Below are 16,678 nucleotides of genomic sequence, written 5' to 3'. Positions count from 1 at the left end.
TGTGTTGTCTCCGTCTTACAAGTGCGTAACATTGCAAAAACTGTTTTGCGCGGGAAAGAACCGATAAAGATACAGTTATAACTAAGAAACGAAATTTTCACCACATAAGAAGGATAAATTTGTCTGTGAAATATCGTTTTTATTTTTTCGATATCACTTATACAAAAAAATTTTTTATTGTTTTATAATACATAAATGTTGCGTTTTTTAAGCATGAATAACTTTTTTTGTAGTTCGAAAAAATAAAAACGATATTACACAGACAAAATTCTCCTTTTTATGTGATGAAAATTTCGTTTTTTAGTTATAACTGCATCTTTCTCGGTTCTGTCCCGCGCGAAACAGTTTTTGTAATATTACGCACTTGTAAGACGGAGATAACACATACGGGTGAAACGTTCTCTTAAGATCAACAAATTACCTATATGTACTTAAACAACTGATTCATATTATTATTATTTTGTTATAATTTTTATATTTTAGTTATTTACTTCTGTTAACTATAGGTACTATATTCAGTTTCATATTCTGGCGGGAAACATTGTAATGTGTATATTTTGTGTAGAATATATTACACATGTCTTTTTAATAAATTAGATTTAATTATTCAATATGTGTAATGTGTATTGATTATAATGCCAAATGTAGTAGTTAGGTATTATTTTTGTTGGTTATATCCTGCCAATTCGCATATTTATAATTTACATTTTAAAAGACTGAAAATAAAATGCATTAGTGCAAATTTAATACGACATCGTATTTTTACAAACAGTGGATTCTCGATAAGTCGAAATGCAATAAATTAAAATTGTTTCAACTTGTCGAGGTTTTCTACTTACTATGGTCGATTTGGGTTAGGTTAGGAATGAGAGCAGCATTTATTTCAATTGACTGAGGTGTTCGGCTTATCGAGGTTCGCCGTATTATATATAACAATATTTTCAAAAAATAATTCCGCTTTATGAAATTAAAAACAATAAAGTCACTGTTTATGGTGTTCATTAATCATCACACAGCATAAATAGACAATATTATAATATAATATAATTATTCATACATTTTTTTATAAGCGTATATATATATTATTTAATATGGAGTAGTATAGACTTCCAAAATTTTGTTTTTCCTCCGACAGACGTTCATTATTTTAAATAGAAATACTATTTGTTTGTTTTATGTGACATGTCTGAATGGCGTAGGTGCACCGTTACATAATACATATGTATTATTTTTCTATTTTCCAAGGTGATTCGTGTGAAGAATAAGCAGGATCGTGTCGAAAACCCAATAGGTTATTTATTAACAAATCGTAACGAGATGAGCTTTGGGGGGATACAAGCGAGACGACGACGTGACGTGTGTTCGAAAATTTAAAATCACAGGGGAGTAACCTACCCACATATATATAATGAATAATGCATCTCTATGTAATTTGTTCATAGTACACTACGGTGTGTGTGAAGGTAATGCAGTGCAACATGCGGTTTTAGACTTGTTGAGATCGTTCGGAAATGTCCGTTTCAAGTTGGCTGAATTGATATTACAATATCATAATATAATCGTTCGTTGTGATCGTTCCACCGGTGGATATCGTGTGCACGACTGTGTAAGGTAGTTAAATACGAACCACAAACGCCATAGAAATTAATATCACCGTGAAATAGGTATTGGAATGATGTGCGCCTATAGGCCATCATATCTTTTTTAAATTTAAAATGTATAATAAAATAATGATAATAATTGATAGCCATTAAGGATAAGATTTAATTACTAATATTGAATGGGACAAAATATAACGATAAGATATCTTTTTGTATAGACGTTCAAAGGCGAATGTATAAAAGAATACGCAGAACATCTATGTAGAAAGGCGTAATCGTAAAAGTTGATGTTTATCATAATAAATTAAAATACGTATATAAACACATGTTGTGTGTTTAAAAATTAAATAAAATTAATAACAGTGAACCAGAAAGAGATCTATTTATTTTAAAATACAAACCAGTCACCTCATCCGACATTTCAGTCGCAAACCACGATTTTGACGGAGAAGTTGCTACAAGGATTGGAGAGGTAATATTTTTCATTTTATTTTTCAATTTAATGAACAATACAATTCAGTATCCCAAAAAGTATGAACTTTTTTGATACGTAACAATATGCGTACGGATAAAATAGATATATGGCTTAAATTATTTAGTTTGTTTAAGTCAAAGGTTGATATGGCCAAAGCTCAGATGCCAACTCGAAGAATTGGAATATGAGTTACAATGCTTGTACATAGCCGAACACTTGTTTTAATGCGTTACAAATTACGATCGACGATATCGCGGGCTGTATGATTTCCGGGCGAAGATCCACAACAGCGAAAACAGTAATCGAATTATAATGAAACATATTACCTAAAAACCCTTATGCACCTAAACTTTGGTAACTATTATAATAATAATAATAAAATAGTAATAATAATAATAATATAATACATATATAATTATTATTGTTTGAATCCTTTGATTTAAATACTCTTTCATCAAAGACGACTTTGTGAGATAAACGATGGCAATAACAGTGAAATCTATTCGGACAATTTGAATGAAAATAATCAATGCTGCCAAAAGATTAGAGAGATTAGAAGACAAGTTTGAAATGTATTATATTGTTTCAAGGTATGCGAATTATGTTAATCTCGTGTTAAAATTATATTATGCAAGTCAAAACAAATCTTAACACATATTACTTATTTGGTTGGTACCTAGTTTAAGTTGGGCGAGTGGTAATAAATTTCTAGTGTTTATTACTAGCTTCTTCATCACGATATATTTTTATCAAGTAAAATTAATTTTACATAACAAATAATATTTAATTTATCCCTTTGTTTCTGTATAAAAAATACTTTCTATTACAGCCGTGATATTTAATTACATACAGTATCATATGAGTTATTTACTTATATCATATATTCATATATGACTTAAGTCAAAATCGATTATAACTGCGAAATGAGTTTATTAAATATAAATAATATAGTTGTAGTCGATGTAATAATTACATGAAATACACTTGAATTAGTTTTTAAATTCCATTCATTATAACATTATGAGGGGACGAGGTGGCCGAGTGGTCTAACGCGTCGGCTGTGTCTCAGCCGGTCCGGGTTCGATTCTCGACCATCGGGCGGCATTTTTCTCCAGGCAAGTCATGGTGTCTGGAAAACAAGTTTCCGCCATCCCCCGCTCCGGGGCATGGCAGAAACCTACAGGTGCCCCAATAGAAATTCTGCCAAACAGGCGTCCGAACTAGGCCTTCGGGCCCACTCCCGGACATAGCGCCATACGAAAAAAAAATAACATTATGTAGATGTGCATACTGCATACTTTGTGCAACAATCTAGTATGATTCTAAATGTTATGTAACACAATTATTTGTGAAAAATAATTACTAATTTTCTAATTTATATAATGTTTAAAATTTTTTTTCGTGTTTAATGTTTAAACTCATTATTAAACCAATAAAATGTAATTGGTAGAAAAAAAAGTAATGATGAAAAAAAAAAAACAAAAAACAATTATTCTTATAGTTAAACCTGCATCTTATAGTATAATATAAAAACTATTATTATATAATATTATAATTTCAAAAAAAAGTTTTAATTTAATATTCTATTTACATTTACAATGTTACTCGTTTACTTGCTCAACTTCATCGTCTATTCAGGAACTAATAACTATTCAGATATTATAACTGCCGCCAACTTTATAACCTTAAAAAGTTTAACGAAAAACTAATTTTACATCAATTCTGTTAATTTGACAATAATATTGTAAGTAATTAACATTTAAAAATAGAAACAATATTGACGAGGCCGGCAATCTCTTTGTTTAATTCTAGGCATTTTGAGTATCAAGAAATAACTATTGGTATTTAAGTACTGACTTTAAAATAATATATTCTTAACATAGTGCTCCATGTAAAAATAACTAATTATTTTCTTTATCTTTATTCCACATCCTATGGTTTGAAAAATAATAAATACCTAGTTTTTTGCATCAGTTAACTGAGTGTAGGTATAATCAGTCATGGTGGCGTAGACAATGGGTTGGGAAAAAAAAGTTAAGTGCATAAAAATTCATGAATATTATAAACGCGATCAATAATTTTATTTCATAGAGATGTTTTTACACAACAGTTTATCCTGCGAATTTTAGTCATACTCTTGGAGTTTTAAGAAAATTTTAAATTTTTTTTCATGGTCTATGAAAGTCGTTGCAATAATCTTATATTGAATTTTATTGATTTTAAATTTGTATTATTATTTTGAGACATTCTAATGGACCAAACTTTACATCGGTAGAAAGAATATTGTTATATTTGAAATCGTAGTTCTATAATTATAAACCTGTTAATAGCGATCACCATGAGGTAGAGAGACAAAGTCGCACTTTATATTCTGAAAGTGGTTTTATCAATTGAAAAAATTGTCTCGTTGGCTTAGCATTACTAAATATTCATAGAAATATTTTTAAAGCATACCATATGGTTATAGACAATTTTGGCAATTATGGATGAGCCAGGCGAAATGGATGATATAGACATTTAGTTCTTATCATACATTGTGAAAAATGTTATTTTATGATATCTTAGATTTGTGTTTTAATTTTACTGTATGATGATGTTTTATATTGACGTAAAAGTTGATGTACATTTTGATCAGCCCCCTGAAATAAATTACCTGATACCAAGTTTTTCTAAACGCTATTACTTTCTTCCGATAAGATTTTTTCGAAGACTCTTTGACGTTTCAAAAACGGTACATAATCAGTTGGCTAGGTATAAAAGGTATTTGAATAAAAATATCAAGGTTTATTTATTGTACATAATATTATCTAGATAGTTTTGTTTAATATAAACCTCTCACTGTACAATATGATAATACGAGCACAAGTGGCGAGCGAGCGTGTCCGGTATTGTATTATTATAGATAGTGGCATATTTATCATACGACATTATTTCATAATCGTGTGCCTCTATATTTATGTAAAGAACTCTTGTCTCGGTCCTTCTGGCCTCGTTCACCATAGAGTACCTATACGATACGCAGAATAAGAGACTGGCCTTATGCGCGTATCTACTCTATATTGGTGTATCTGATGATATATATAATATGTATTAGGTAATTATACGCTCAGTCGAGTCGTGGCAGCTCTTCAGAGCAGACGTACCTGGTTGGTAGCTCCCCAGAGAAAGTCACTATCCAAGGCATCGTCAAATCCGTGCGCGAGGTGTGTTCTAAACCACGCCCAGCGTCCAAAATCAGCAGCCACACGCGCACAGGCGTAACCACGCCCAGCAGCCAACCACGTCCGTTCCCGTTCGCATAGGCGCACCAAACCACGCCCAGTGACCAACCACGAGGCACTCCGCGTGCACATGCGCAGATACCTAGCCGTCGGCTTCTAGACTTCGTGCGCGACCACCAAGACAACAGTTCAACCGGTACAATGAACAAGACAAGTCGGACCAACAAACAGGCAACCGAAGACAACACATTGCACCAGCGACCACAAGCACAATGTCTTACACCAGCTCGGATGGTGAAATGGACCTCACTAACCGGGTCGTGGCGGCAGTGACTGGAGCAGACGCCCTCAGTCGGAGCTCCGACGCCCCGTTCGAGCCTGAGAAAAAAAAAGGTGAAGACCGCAGAGACCTCCTTGGAACCACCTCAGGTCAACGCGAGCGTCTAGTGTGCGAAACTCAGGGAAAAACTGAACAAAACGAGGTCCATTCTTAAAGCAGCTTCCTCCGACACCAAGAAAATCATCGAAAAAACAGCGGACGTTTCCTTGAAGGGATACTTACAGTGAACTAAAAGTGACATGGATTATGTTATACGTATTAATAAAAGGGATAATATGACATAAACTGAACGGCAGACGGTCAATCGGCTTACTTGCAGCCGCTACAATCCGTAAACGACGTGTGGGTGTCGTGTTCTGTTCCTGTCTCGGATGTCACAGAACACGGAACCGGCAGTAGCCCGTACAGCGACAACGCACGAAATTACGGCGACAGATCACTGTGGGCGTGATTTAAAGAGCCAAGACCAAAGTGTGACCAATGCGCAGTGTTAGGACTTATCTAGATAAATTATCCAGGTAATAATTATTTTATCTTTTATCTTATCTAGATAAATAAATATAAGTTATCTAAGTATTTATTTTAGATAAATATTTGACTTATCTAGATAAATTTAAAAGATAAATTTTTTAGAGAAAATTAGATAGATCTGTACCAAAAATATTATTAACTATGTGAATTTTGTTTTTGGTCCACTCGACAACTTCTTCAGCAGGGTGACTTCCCAAATTTTTATTTATACTTTGTTTCTCTCTAGAGTCCCTTGGATCTTATTGGTTCCTTATATAATCATATGTGTTGAAGTTAATGTTTGGTGATACACATCATGATATAATAAGTTAAGTCGAAAATAAACATATTATTATAGGCATGTACTTATATGACATTATATATGTTTTTTTAAATTAGTTGTTTTAATTTTAATTTCTATAATTATCTGTTATTTATCTGGATAAAATATTTTTATCTTTTATCTTTTTGTTAGAAGAATTAAATTTGTTTATCTTTTATCTGTATCTTAGATAAAATTTAGTGTTTTTATCTTTATTTTTATCCAGATGATTTTTTTGTTATCTGTTTCTAACACTGCCAATGCGGCAAGCAGCCCGCGTTATCGCCGCCGTGCGACCGCATTTAACCAATTGCAGCGAAGCAGTGGGCGGGGCCATGCCCATAAATACGAGTTTGGAGCACGAAAGAGCTTAGTATTCTATCTAGTAAAACACTCTACGGGCAGACGACAGACGACGTACATTACCCCGGCCCCCCCCATTTTTTATTTTGCAATTTTTTTGCACAAATAATTAGTACTCAATTCCTGCTAATTCCTGACCACATTTTTACAATTCCTGCTCCACCGGTTTTCCCGGAAAATAGGATTTTATACGGGTGGGGCTGGGATAACGTTACTCCGGCCCCACCCACCCTTAAAATTTAACTTTTTGCAATTTTTTTTGCACAAATAATTATTACTCAATTCCTGCTAATTCCTGACCACATTTTTACAATTTCTGCTCCACCGGTTTTCCCGGAAAATAGGATTTTATACGGGTGGGGCTGGGATAACGTTACTCCGGCCCCACCCACCCTTAAAATTTAACTTTTTGCAATTTTTTTTGCACAAATAATTAGTACTCAATTCCTGCTAATTCCTGACCACATTTTTACAATTCCTGCTCCACCGGTTTTCCCGGAAAATAGGATTTTATACGGGTGGGTCACTTTTTTTTGTTTTTCTCAATTTTTTTGAAAACTGTAGGAAAATGTTTACTTTTCACCTCTATAGTGCACCAAGAATATCCACTTTGCCATCGGAAACCACTCCCAAAGTTTTGAAATTGAAGTATTATTTCGACTAGTTATGCTGTACAAAGACACAAAAACAAAAAAAAAAAAACACACACATCATGTGCAAGTTTACTCAATGGAGATTTCACATCACAATCTTATTGGGTCCCCAGATGCTTCGTACGAATTGATATTGCACATTTTATAAAAACTATTACCAAATGGATACCATTAAAATCTGTTGTACGAAGAGTTCGAGAAGTCATTCTTCGTTCAATGGGTTTTCTAATTAAAAGCCAATCTCTTATAGAAATGCGGTCAATTTTACTGTCATTATTTGTGGTTTTAACTAATGAAACTGATGGTGTGGATATTCATGGTGAAGATACTCCATGTGAAAAACATAGAACAATTTTAATTTCAACTACGTCGTATGGTTTTATTGATTTTCAAACTCAGTTTGATGAATTAATAGCTTCTGCAGAATCTGAAGATGATGCAAGGAAAATCATCGAAGAAGAATATGAACGACAAAACGAAGGATTGGATTCGTTCGAAAATCCATTTCAATCATGGGCGAATGAAATTTATGATGAAAGTAAAATGCTAATAAAAGAAGGAACCGGAATTAATCCATTATATTTACCTAATTTAGTTCCACTTTTAATCAAATGTACTAAACTATTACCACTTTGGTCGAGAGTTATGGTACCAATTTTTGGTTATGGCGAAGAGGTATCTAGTTCAGCAGCAGTAGAGTCAAGCTTTAAGAAACTTAAGACAGTGACATTAAAACATATTGACTTGCCGACAAATATAGAAAAATTTCTAGAAAATCATATAATGTCATTAAAAAGTGCTTCTATTTTGCGAGCAGCTGAACACCACCCACCAATTTGTCTCCGAGCATCTGAAGAAAATTATAAAACGCCAACATTATCCCCAGGTTATATCGAAGAAAATAATGAAGAGTACGACTTACATCAAATATCGACTTCATTCCCAGTGTCGGAAAAAATGGACGAAGACACTTTCATAAATAAAGAAACGATGCAATCTCCAGATTTAAAAACTCATAATCAAGACCATACCATACACCAAACGTCTTTGTCGTCACAAGATTTTGAAGAACCTTCCGTAGACTATGATTCTGAGGATATAATGTATATACCAAAGAGCAAATGTTCATTATGTAGCGCAGGTAAAAATAATTCAATATATAGATAAGTAATTAATTCACTAATTAATTTTATAGTTTAACTTTATAACAATTAATAAAAAACAGGAATATCTTTAATTTTTAAACTGTTATAACTTATTTCCAGAAAATAACAGTCTTCGTGTAAATATACAATAATATTTATACATTTTTGAAGAACATTAGATAATCTTCTGCTTAAAATTTGAATTATTGTTTAATTATTTTATTTTATTCATTCCTTAATATTTTTAGGAAATCTTCCAAAAGTTGGTGCAAATAAATGTTCCATTTGCAAAAAGCGTGTACACAACTTCTCAACATGTTCAACTCATAAACCAGGAACAGAAAATGAGCGTTTATGTACGGTTTGCTTTTTATTAGAAGCAGATAGCATGAGTCATGAAAATAAAGCTCAAGAAAAATGGAATCGAAAAAATAAAAGGCAGCTTAAAAACAATTCCTATCTCACTCCAAATCCCCATTTAAAATATTTGACCTTTGATATTTGTTGTTATTCAAATAGTATAAGTCGTAAATACTTGAAAATTTTACCAGTTATTTAGATCGCCATTTTCTTAACGTGATTTGATTTTCAAAACATTTTGACTTTTTTTGAGCTATTTATAGAAAATTGAAATTTTCAATTTTTTTTTATTTTTTTTTTTATAAAAATTTAGCTGGGACAAATTACTTGAAAATTTAATTAATAAAAAATCCTATTTTCCGGGAAAACCGGTGGAGCAGGAATTGTAAAAATGTGGTCAGGAATTAGCAGGAATTGAGTACTAATTATTTGTGCAAAAAAAATTGCAAAAAGTTAAATTTTAAGGGTGGGTGGGGCCGGAGTAACGTTATCCCAGCCCCACCCGTATAAAATCCTATTTTCCGGGAAAACCGGTGGAGCAGGAATTGTAAAAATGTGGTCAGGAATTAGCAGGAATTGAGTACTAATTATTTGTGCAAAAAAAATTGCAAAAAGTTAAATTTTAAGGGTGGGTGGGGCCGGAGTAACGTTATCCCAGCCCCACCCGTATAAAATCCTATTTTCCGGGAAAACCGGTGGAGCAGGAATTGTAAAAATGTGGTCAGGAATTAGCAGGAATTGAGTACTAATTATTTGTGCAAAAAAAATTGCAAAATAAAAAATGGGGGGGGCCGGGGTAATGTACGTCGACAGACGTACGCGGTTTTAGAAACAATCACATGCACAGCTACTCCGTAGTAAACACTGTTACCAAACGGAACAGAACTAGCTAGTGCTATACAGTCCATTCAGCTAGTCATTCCTGCAAACGGAAAGACTTGAAAAATATATTTTTTTAATTTGTGTATTTTAATTTTTTTTTATCTAAATATTAAATAGGTTATGTAATTAGTTTAAAAAAATCAATTACTAAAGTTAACTATAAATAGGTATCAGTTTAAAATTAGTATTCTGGGACCTATTGCCGTTTCATTTAAGATTAAACTACATTTACGAGACTATGAGCTATATTTGCATGCCCTCGTTGCTAAACTTTTCGTGGTGCTAAGTTTACTTTCGAAAAGTTTTAAATAATTTACTTGGTTTTTACATTCATATAGTCTGTGTGAAATTCCTTAAAACAGTTTACCGTTATTTATTGACATATCTTGAGTAAAACTAAAAATATAATACATATGTATCTGTATGTACTCATTCTGATAACGAAAAATGAATAAATTATTGTTAATAGGAATATCATTATTTATTCCAGATTCATTTACATACATTTCAAACGATTGACTATAAGATAACACAAAAGGGACAATGGGAGATTAATTGTTTGTATTAATTATCAATAGTGATTACAATTTATTATTTTAAATACTTAAATAGTAAGTACAAAAATAGGTTTGTAAGGTAAGTTTACAAAATTGGGTTGTTGAATAATAATAATAATAATAATCCAAATGTATTATACTGTAACAAAAGGATTTCGATTGTATTAATTAAAATTCATGTTGTGCACAATATTTGTATAAAATATTAATACTTGTTATATAAATATATTTTTAAGTACTTTTTTCGTAATAGGTGACGCTCTATATATATGGTATACATGTGTAAGACGAAAACTTATACCACACTCACTTATTATATCCTAAATCAGATAATTGAACCTCAAAAAATAATCTTCGACAAAAATTACTTTTAAAATTGAAAATGTTTTAACAACATGACAACATGCTTTTTAAATTCAATTACGAATTTACGACGCATCAATTACTAATTATTTATAAGCTATTCTAATTATAATATAATATAATGAATGGTAAGAGTTGAGCAATTATCCTTATACTATTATATTTATAAACATTTTAAGCAATTCAGTAAATTACTAAATAAACTTTAATGAATTATTAATTAGAAATATTACGCTAATAAGGAAATAATAAATATTCTCAAAATAATTCAATGCAAATTTTTAAACAATTATTAGACAGGTATGAAAGTAATTATAGATTTCAAAACTTTTAACCTAAATATTCTATTTATCCCAAATGCTTAAAAATGTTAAATTCAAAACTCATCATATGCATATATAATTGATAATCACCAATAAGCCCAAATTAACTTAACTACGAAATTTATTTACGAAATTTATCGTAAATCGATTTATAAACAATGACAAATTTATGAGTACATAATATTTCGACTAAAAAATTATTATTTTCCAAAAACGATAATGTTTAACTGGCAAAAAAATAAAAATCTTCTACACGATTTACTTTTGTACGTTATCGTGTTGAAAAAATACAGGCAAGGGTAAGTTAACTTATCCATCGATTATTATTGTATTTTGGTCGTTAAAAATTATATTAACATTTTAAAGGGTAATTAAGAAAAAATAATCTTTATCATAAATACTTGCAGTTATAATACCTTTCACGTTCGTTGTCCGTATTTTAAACCACCACAGTAAAATAATCCATTATCTAGTGGACTTTGATACATTATTACAATCAATCACATCGAACAAATCGTTATTAACTTTTCGAAAACTTTACATAATTATTATTATTCAAATATGCCCTCCAATCAATTAGTACTCGCACAGTATGACTGGTACACTACCACAGAAGGGCTTAATATATTTTAATTGGAAAATATCTCAATAGCCGCTAATACATTAATATAACCACATTGCACATTCACAATGATGCATTGCCATTATTTTATAACATTCATAACTTAAATGCCGTTATTAACCGTATCAATATCTATTTTGTTTGGCTTCACTTTGTTTCCAAGCCTACTCACATTTTACAGTACCTAATCTTAACAAAACCTAAATTTGCTTCAGTATCAGTAAATATTTATTACGGTGGCAAATTGTTTCGGAATGTCTTCTGGTAGAGATCTTTTGGAGTTGGCGAGAGGTTAAATATTTACATTCTTGACGACATCGGATATTCAAACACATAATAACAGTTTTTTCTTTCCGGTTTTACTTATAGGTAGGATAAAAAAGGACAAACATCCAACTAGATTTAAAAAATTCACTACACAACGTCATTCACGTCACAGTGTCGGTCCAATAACATTTCGTAGGACACAATTCTAAGATCGTGCAATATTTAATAACCTGCACAATATAAATCAATTTGGTGTATGTATCTTTATGTTATATAGGTAGGACGTAGATACTTGAATTATCTAACAAACATTTTGTATTGTATGAAAAAATCCTCTGAATTGAACATTAATGTTTGTCTATAATTAAAATTTATTATTGGTTCTGATTCAGCCAACACAGAAAAAATGTTAAAATATTTAAAAACTACCAATTCATAAATCTTATATGATATCGTTCAAATTCAAAAAACATGTTAACCCTTTTTTATCATAGCCAATTATCTATGTTATTGTAGCTTATCTAAATAAAGAAAAATGTATTATATAGGATGATATATTTTTAAATATCAACGATATATTTATTTCCGGTCGATTCTGCAATTTTATGACGTTTAAGTTTTATGCACAAACTTAAGAATAGAAATCTTATAGATTAGGTTCAACCAAATGTTTCGTTATGTTTTGTGAAGTATAATAGTTGTGAGAATTTTAATTTTTAAACATAATATCTTTGCAAAAATATTTTTATTTTATTAATACTATCGACTATTTTACTATATTTTTATCCAAAGGTTTGAAACTCTAATAACACGGAAGCCACTATATAAAGTATTAAGAATTTCTATTGAATAATATCTACTCACACATAATTTAATATCATCTCTCAATGCTTATGATAATTTATTGGTTTGATATATTTTTATTAAAATGTATTATATTAAAATATACTACTGGGTCATCTGATATATATATATATATATATACGTATTTATTATATTATATATTACCGACTTCGGTAATTGAAAAAAATAAATACTTATTAGTTACAGTAGGTAGGACTATCTGTACATTTTCAAAGTGACGATATTGCCGTCTATTGTATTAGATTTTCACCAATCTGTACTCCCTCTGGATTTTATATGTGGGAAATCATTTAATCATTGAACTTATCGACAACATAATACTGTGTTATCGCTGTCATAAAATCCGTTTTTGATAAAAATTATTGTCACCTGTCGGCGAATCGGGAAAATTGAAACTATATTTATAATTTGTCGGCAAACCAAGATGTCGGTGAAATGGGAATGTTTCTAAAATATTTTAAAACTGGTATATTTATCGGCGAACTGAGTTGTCGGCAAAGTGGGTATGAACCATTATGTGTGTAGTGCTATACTACCATAATAAATATTTAGTATGTCATATTACTCATATTGCCATTAAATCATTGGAACTAAATATGAATTCATTTATCAATATAAATAACACCCCACTATAGAGTTGGTATTTAACCATTACGTCTACACCGTTATCAAAAATGAAAAGAGTATACAATGAATTTAAAAAAAAAGAGTAGTGTGATATATTTTTTATAATATTTTATAAAATTATAATACGATCAATTCAGATGAATACAATATAAATAAAGTTTTGTTATTTTTTTTGAAATTACAGGTAGGTATTTAAGAAGAAAACAATAAGTGTCTTGGATAAAATAAAGTTGGCAATTGTACCTACATCTGCAGTGAATACGACCGACGGCATTATGTAAGTTATACGAATATTTGTAGGTAGTCACTGTTACTATTATAATATATAGAGTGTTACAGCGTTTTCTATACGTACGTAAGAGAGCGCGATCACAAACCTATATTTTTTGTTTTTCAAATGCTGGAATCTTAAGATAAGTTACAAGTATTCGCTTCAATTGGAACAGCCCTTAAATTAAAATTTGTTTCTCTTAAATTAACCGCGATCTAATATTTAGCATGCCGTTCTATGTAGGTAATTTTGAGGTTTTCAGTCGAACGACACACATCGTGTGGTATCTATTGCAAGACATAGCTATATTAGAAACCTGGCCTAACATAGATTTATATTCATATCATTCTCAAAATATTTCACAAAAAACCTATTACAGCACCCTGTATGATAATTTTTATTATTGATCAAAACTCCGGAAACTATGGCCATTATCTGTTTGTAAGGGGGGACGATTGGTAATATAATATGGTGTATATTATGATACGTGGCAAGGATCTGTTGCTAAACACCTGGATGGTCACCCATCTGAGAGCTAGTAACAGCGGCCATCACGTATACTCGGAGCGTTTCCGCAGTTGAGCGTACGACCGTGTATCCAATCCACCCTGTATAACATCATAATAGGTATAATATTATTATGGTTGTATAATATCACATGAATATGTGCATTATGGCAAACAATGCTGCTCAATATTATATTATTATGGTAACGTTAAAACATTTTAAAATTGGTCTTTATATAATACCTACGCGTTTGGCGGATAAGAACGTTGACTGAACGTCAATAAAAGTTGCGGTCCAGTCTCTGTGTAATAATAATAAAACATAATACGAGTATAATAATATCACACATTCACACGTACCCAGTACCCATACTATAATATATCGTAGTCTCGTTCCGACGTTTCCATGAAAGGTTTAATGTACGCGTATTTCTTCATCCTGTGTTTATCGGGCATCATATTATATTATATTATTATTATTATTATTATTATTACGACGGTAATATTACACAGTGGGGTTTTTTCTTTCATCCCGAAACTTACCTAACCATAACTGTGGTATACACGGTCAAACAAAGAAAATCGCTTGGAAGAGTTTGACCCATAGGTACCTAATATTAAAACATTTTTATTGGTCGACTGTCGATCACCGAAGATTTTCCAATTTGCTTATACCTACGCGATGTCATACGTTTTATTCCTGACGAATAACATGACGTCCGAGCAGTATATGACGCCCTCCTTTAGCTTGACGTGTTTATGGTAAATTATTTTATGATCAAGTGAAATAATTTAAATATTATTATTAATGCTATTTATTTCTACAGAACTATAAAATAATATTCTGCAACATTTTTTAAAAATATTTTATTTTAACTACTTACTGCCTTCATAGTTAATTTATAAATACTTAATAATAAAATAAAATATTTTAATATTATCATGAATGTTTTATGTTTTGCAGGTTTAAGGTTTCCAATTGTTTTAAGTATATCTAGATCATATTCTTATTCGAATAAAACAATAATAAACAATCGTAATGGACATATTTAAATAAATATAGAAACATTATTCGTATGGTTAAAAATTGGGACTACGTGAAACCTCGTGGTAATTAATGTAATTAAACGTATACGTATTGCAATGGAAATTAAAACACATGTGGAATTAACGATAACATTAAAATTAGCTTACTGGTTGGATCGAATCCCACCACGTAATATGGACACTGAGCGAATGCAGTGGAATTTGGTAATGTCTCTTCCCAGCACGCCCATCCGTCAAAATACCGAGGACACGAATTCTTTGTAGTTTTCACTAAACATCATTGAAGTTTTCAAAACTATAAAGATATGCTTATTGAAAAATTTAAGGAGATATTTTATAACCTGTAGTCGCGTTTGGTAAGCATTTTTGTTGAAGTTCCATTAGAAATAAGGTGTTTGAATCGTGCACCTTAGATGCGGTTTGGTCCCCCATTCTGGAAAAAAAAAACATTTGAAAGATGAAATACATTATATATATTTAATAATAATATAGAATATAATACATAATAAATTGTATTTGTTTGCACTCAAAGACTTAATAATTACATAAGAATCCATTTTAATAAATATAGATAATATTATAAGCATTAATAACCTACATAATATACAAATGTTCACTGATGATTGTGAACTTTTAAAGTTTCCTAATATCTTATGGTTGTATTAATGATATTGTGTTCGTGGTAACTAAAAAGCTGTTATATGTTTGATAAACTCCGTTACAGTTAAACTGTAATTTTAAAATACCATTAAATAAATACAGACATTTCTCAATTTTCATCATTTCTCAAAAATATTATGAATTGTTCGCAGTATTACTGTTCGTAATAATGTATATTAAAGTTTAATAGTGATATTAATAGTTATTGACAATATTAATTATCCAACAATAAAATTATGTTTTGTCAACATACACAATATGTATATGTATATACTAATATATCCCAATGATTATTTAAGCTTAAAATGACAGAATTTAATATCAGTTATATTTCTTGGGTACATTTTGGAATTTTTCTAAAAGGTATACTATACGAATTTAAAACAATTTAATTTTCTATTAATTTTCATTGTTGTCGTATAAAACGTGCAGAATGATAAATTAAAAAAATTAAATAAAATAAAATTTAGATTAGTAACAAGAACGTTTCAACGTTTTAATTCACTAATATCAAAACATTGTACTCTTATATAACAAATAATATTAATAGAATGCAAATATAGCTTTTTTGTTTTGTTTAATATGAATTATCATATAAAATTGTTATACATAGGTTAGATAGGTAGGTACTTAAAATACAAACATATACTTAGACTAAAATCGATCTCAGTCGGGACAAGAAAATTAACTAACACTAGT

The 16,678-nt window shown here is 30.6% G+C and overlaps 1 protein-coding gene across 3 annotated transcripts in view; it reads right to left on the bottom strand.

Moving 5' to 3' along the window:
* Positions 1–16,678, bottom strand: part of LOC107173706 (calcitonin gene-related peptide type 1 receptor-like) — a 153,703-nt gene that overhangs the window by 30,192 nt on the left and 106,833 nt on the right. For all 3 annotated transcript variants that reach the window (XM_089228785.1, XM_089228784.1, XM_089228786.1), the window contains exons 2-3: positions 15,661–15,752; positions 15,467–15,589 (exon numbers count right to left, since the gene is read on the bottom strand). In XM_089228785.1, coding sequence (XP_089084911.1) covers positions 15,467–15,589; positions 15,661–15,752 — 215 coding nt within the window. The remainder of the gene's footprint in view (positions 1–15,466; positions 15,590–15,660; positions 15,753–16,678) is intronic.

The sequence above is a fragment of the Diuraphis noxia genome, unplaced genomic scaffold (assembly GCF_037042655.1).
Source record: "Diuraphis noxia isolate RWA-SAM2 unplaced genomic scaffold, SU_Dnox_SAM2 contig0005, whole genome shotgun sequence".
In the NCBI taxonomy this organism is placed as follows: domain Eukaryota; kingdom Metazoa; phylum Arthropoda; class Insecta; order Hemiptera; family Aphididae; genus Diuraphis; species Diuraphis noxia.
This window is presented reverse-complemented; position numbering and strand designations above follow the sequence as displayed.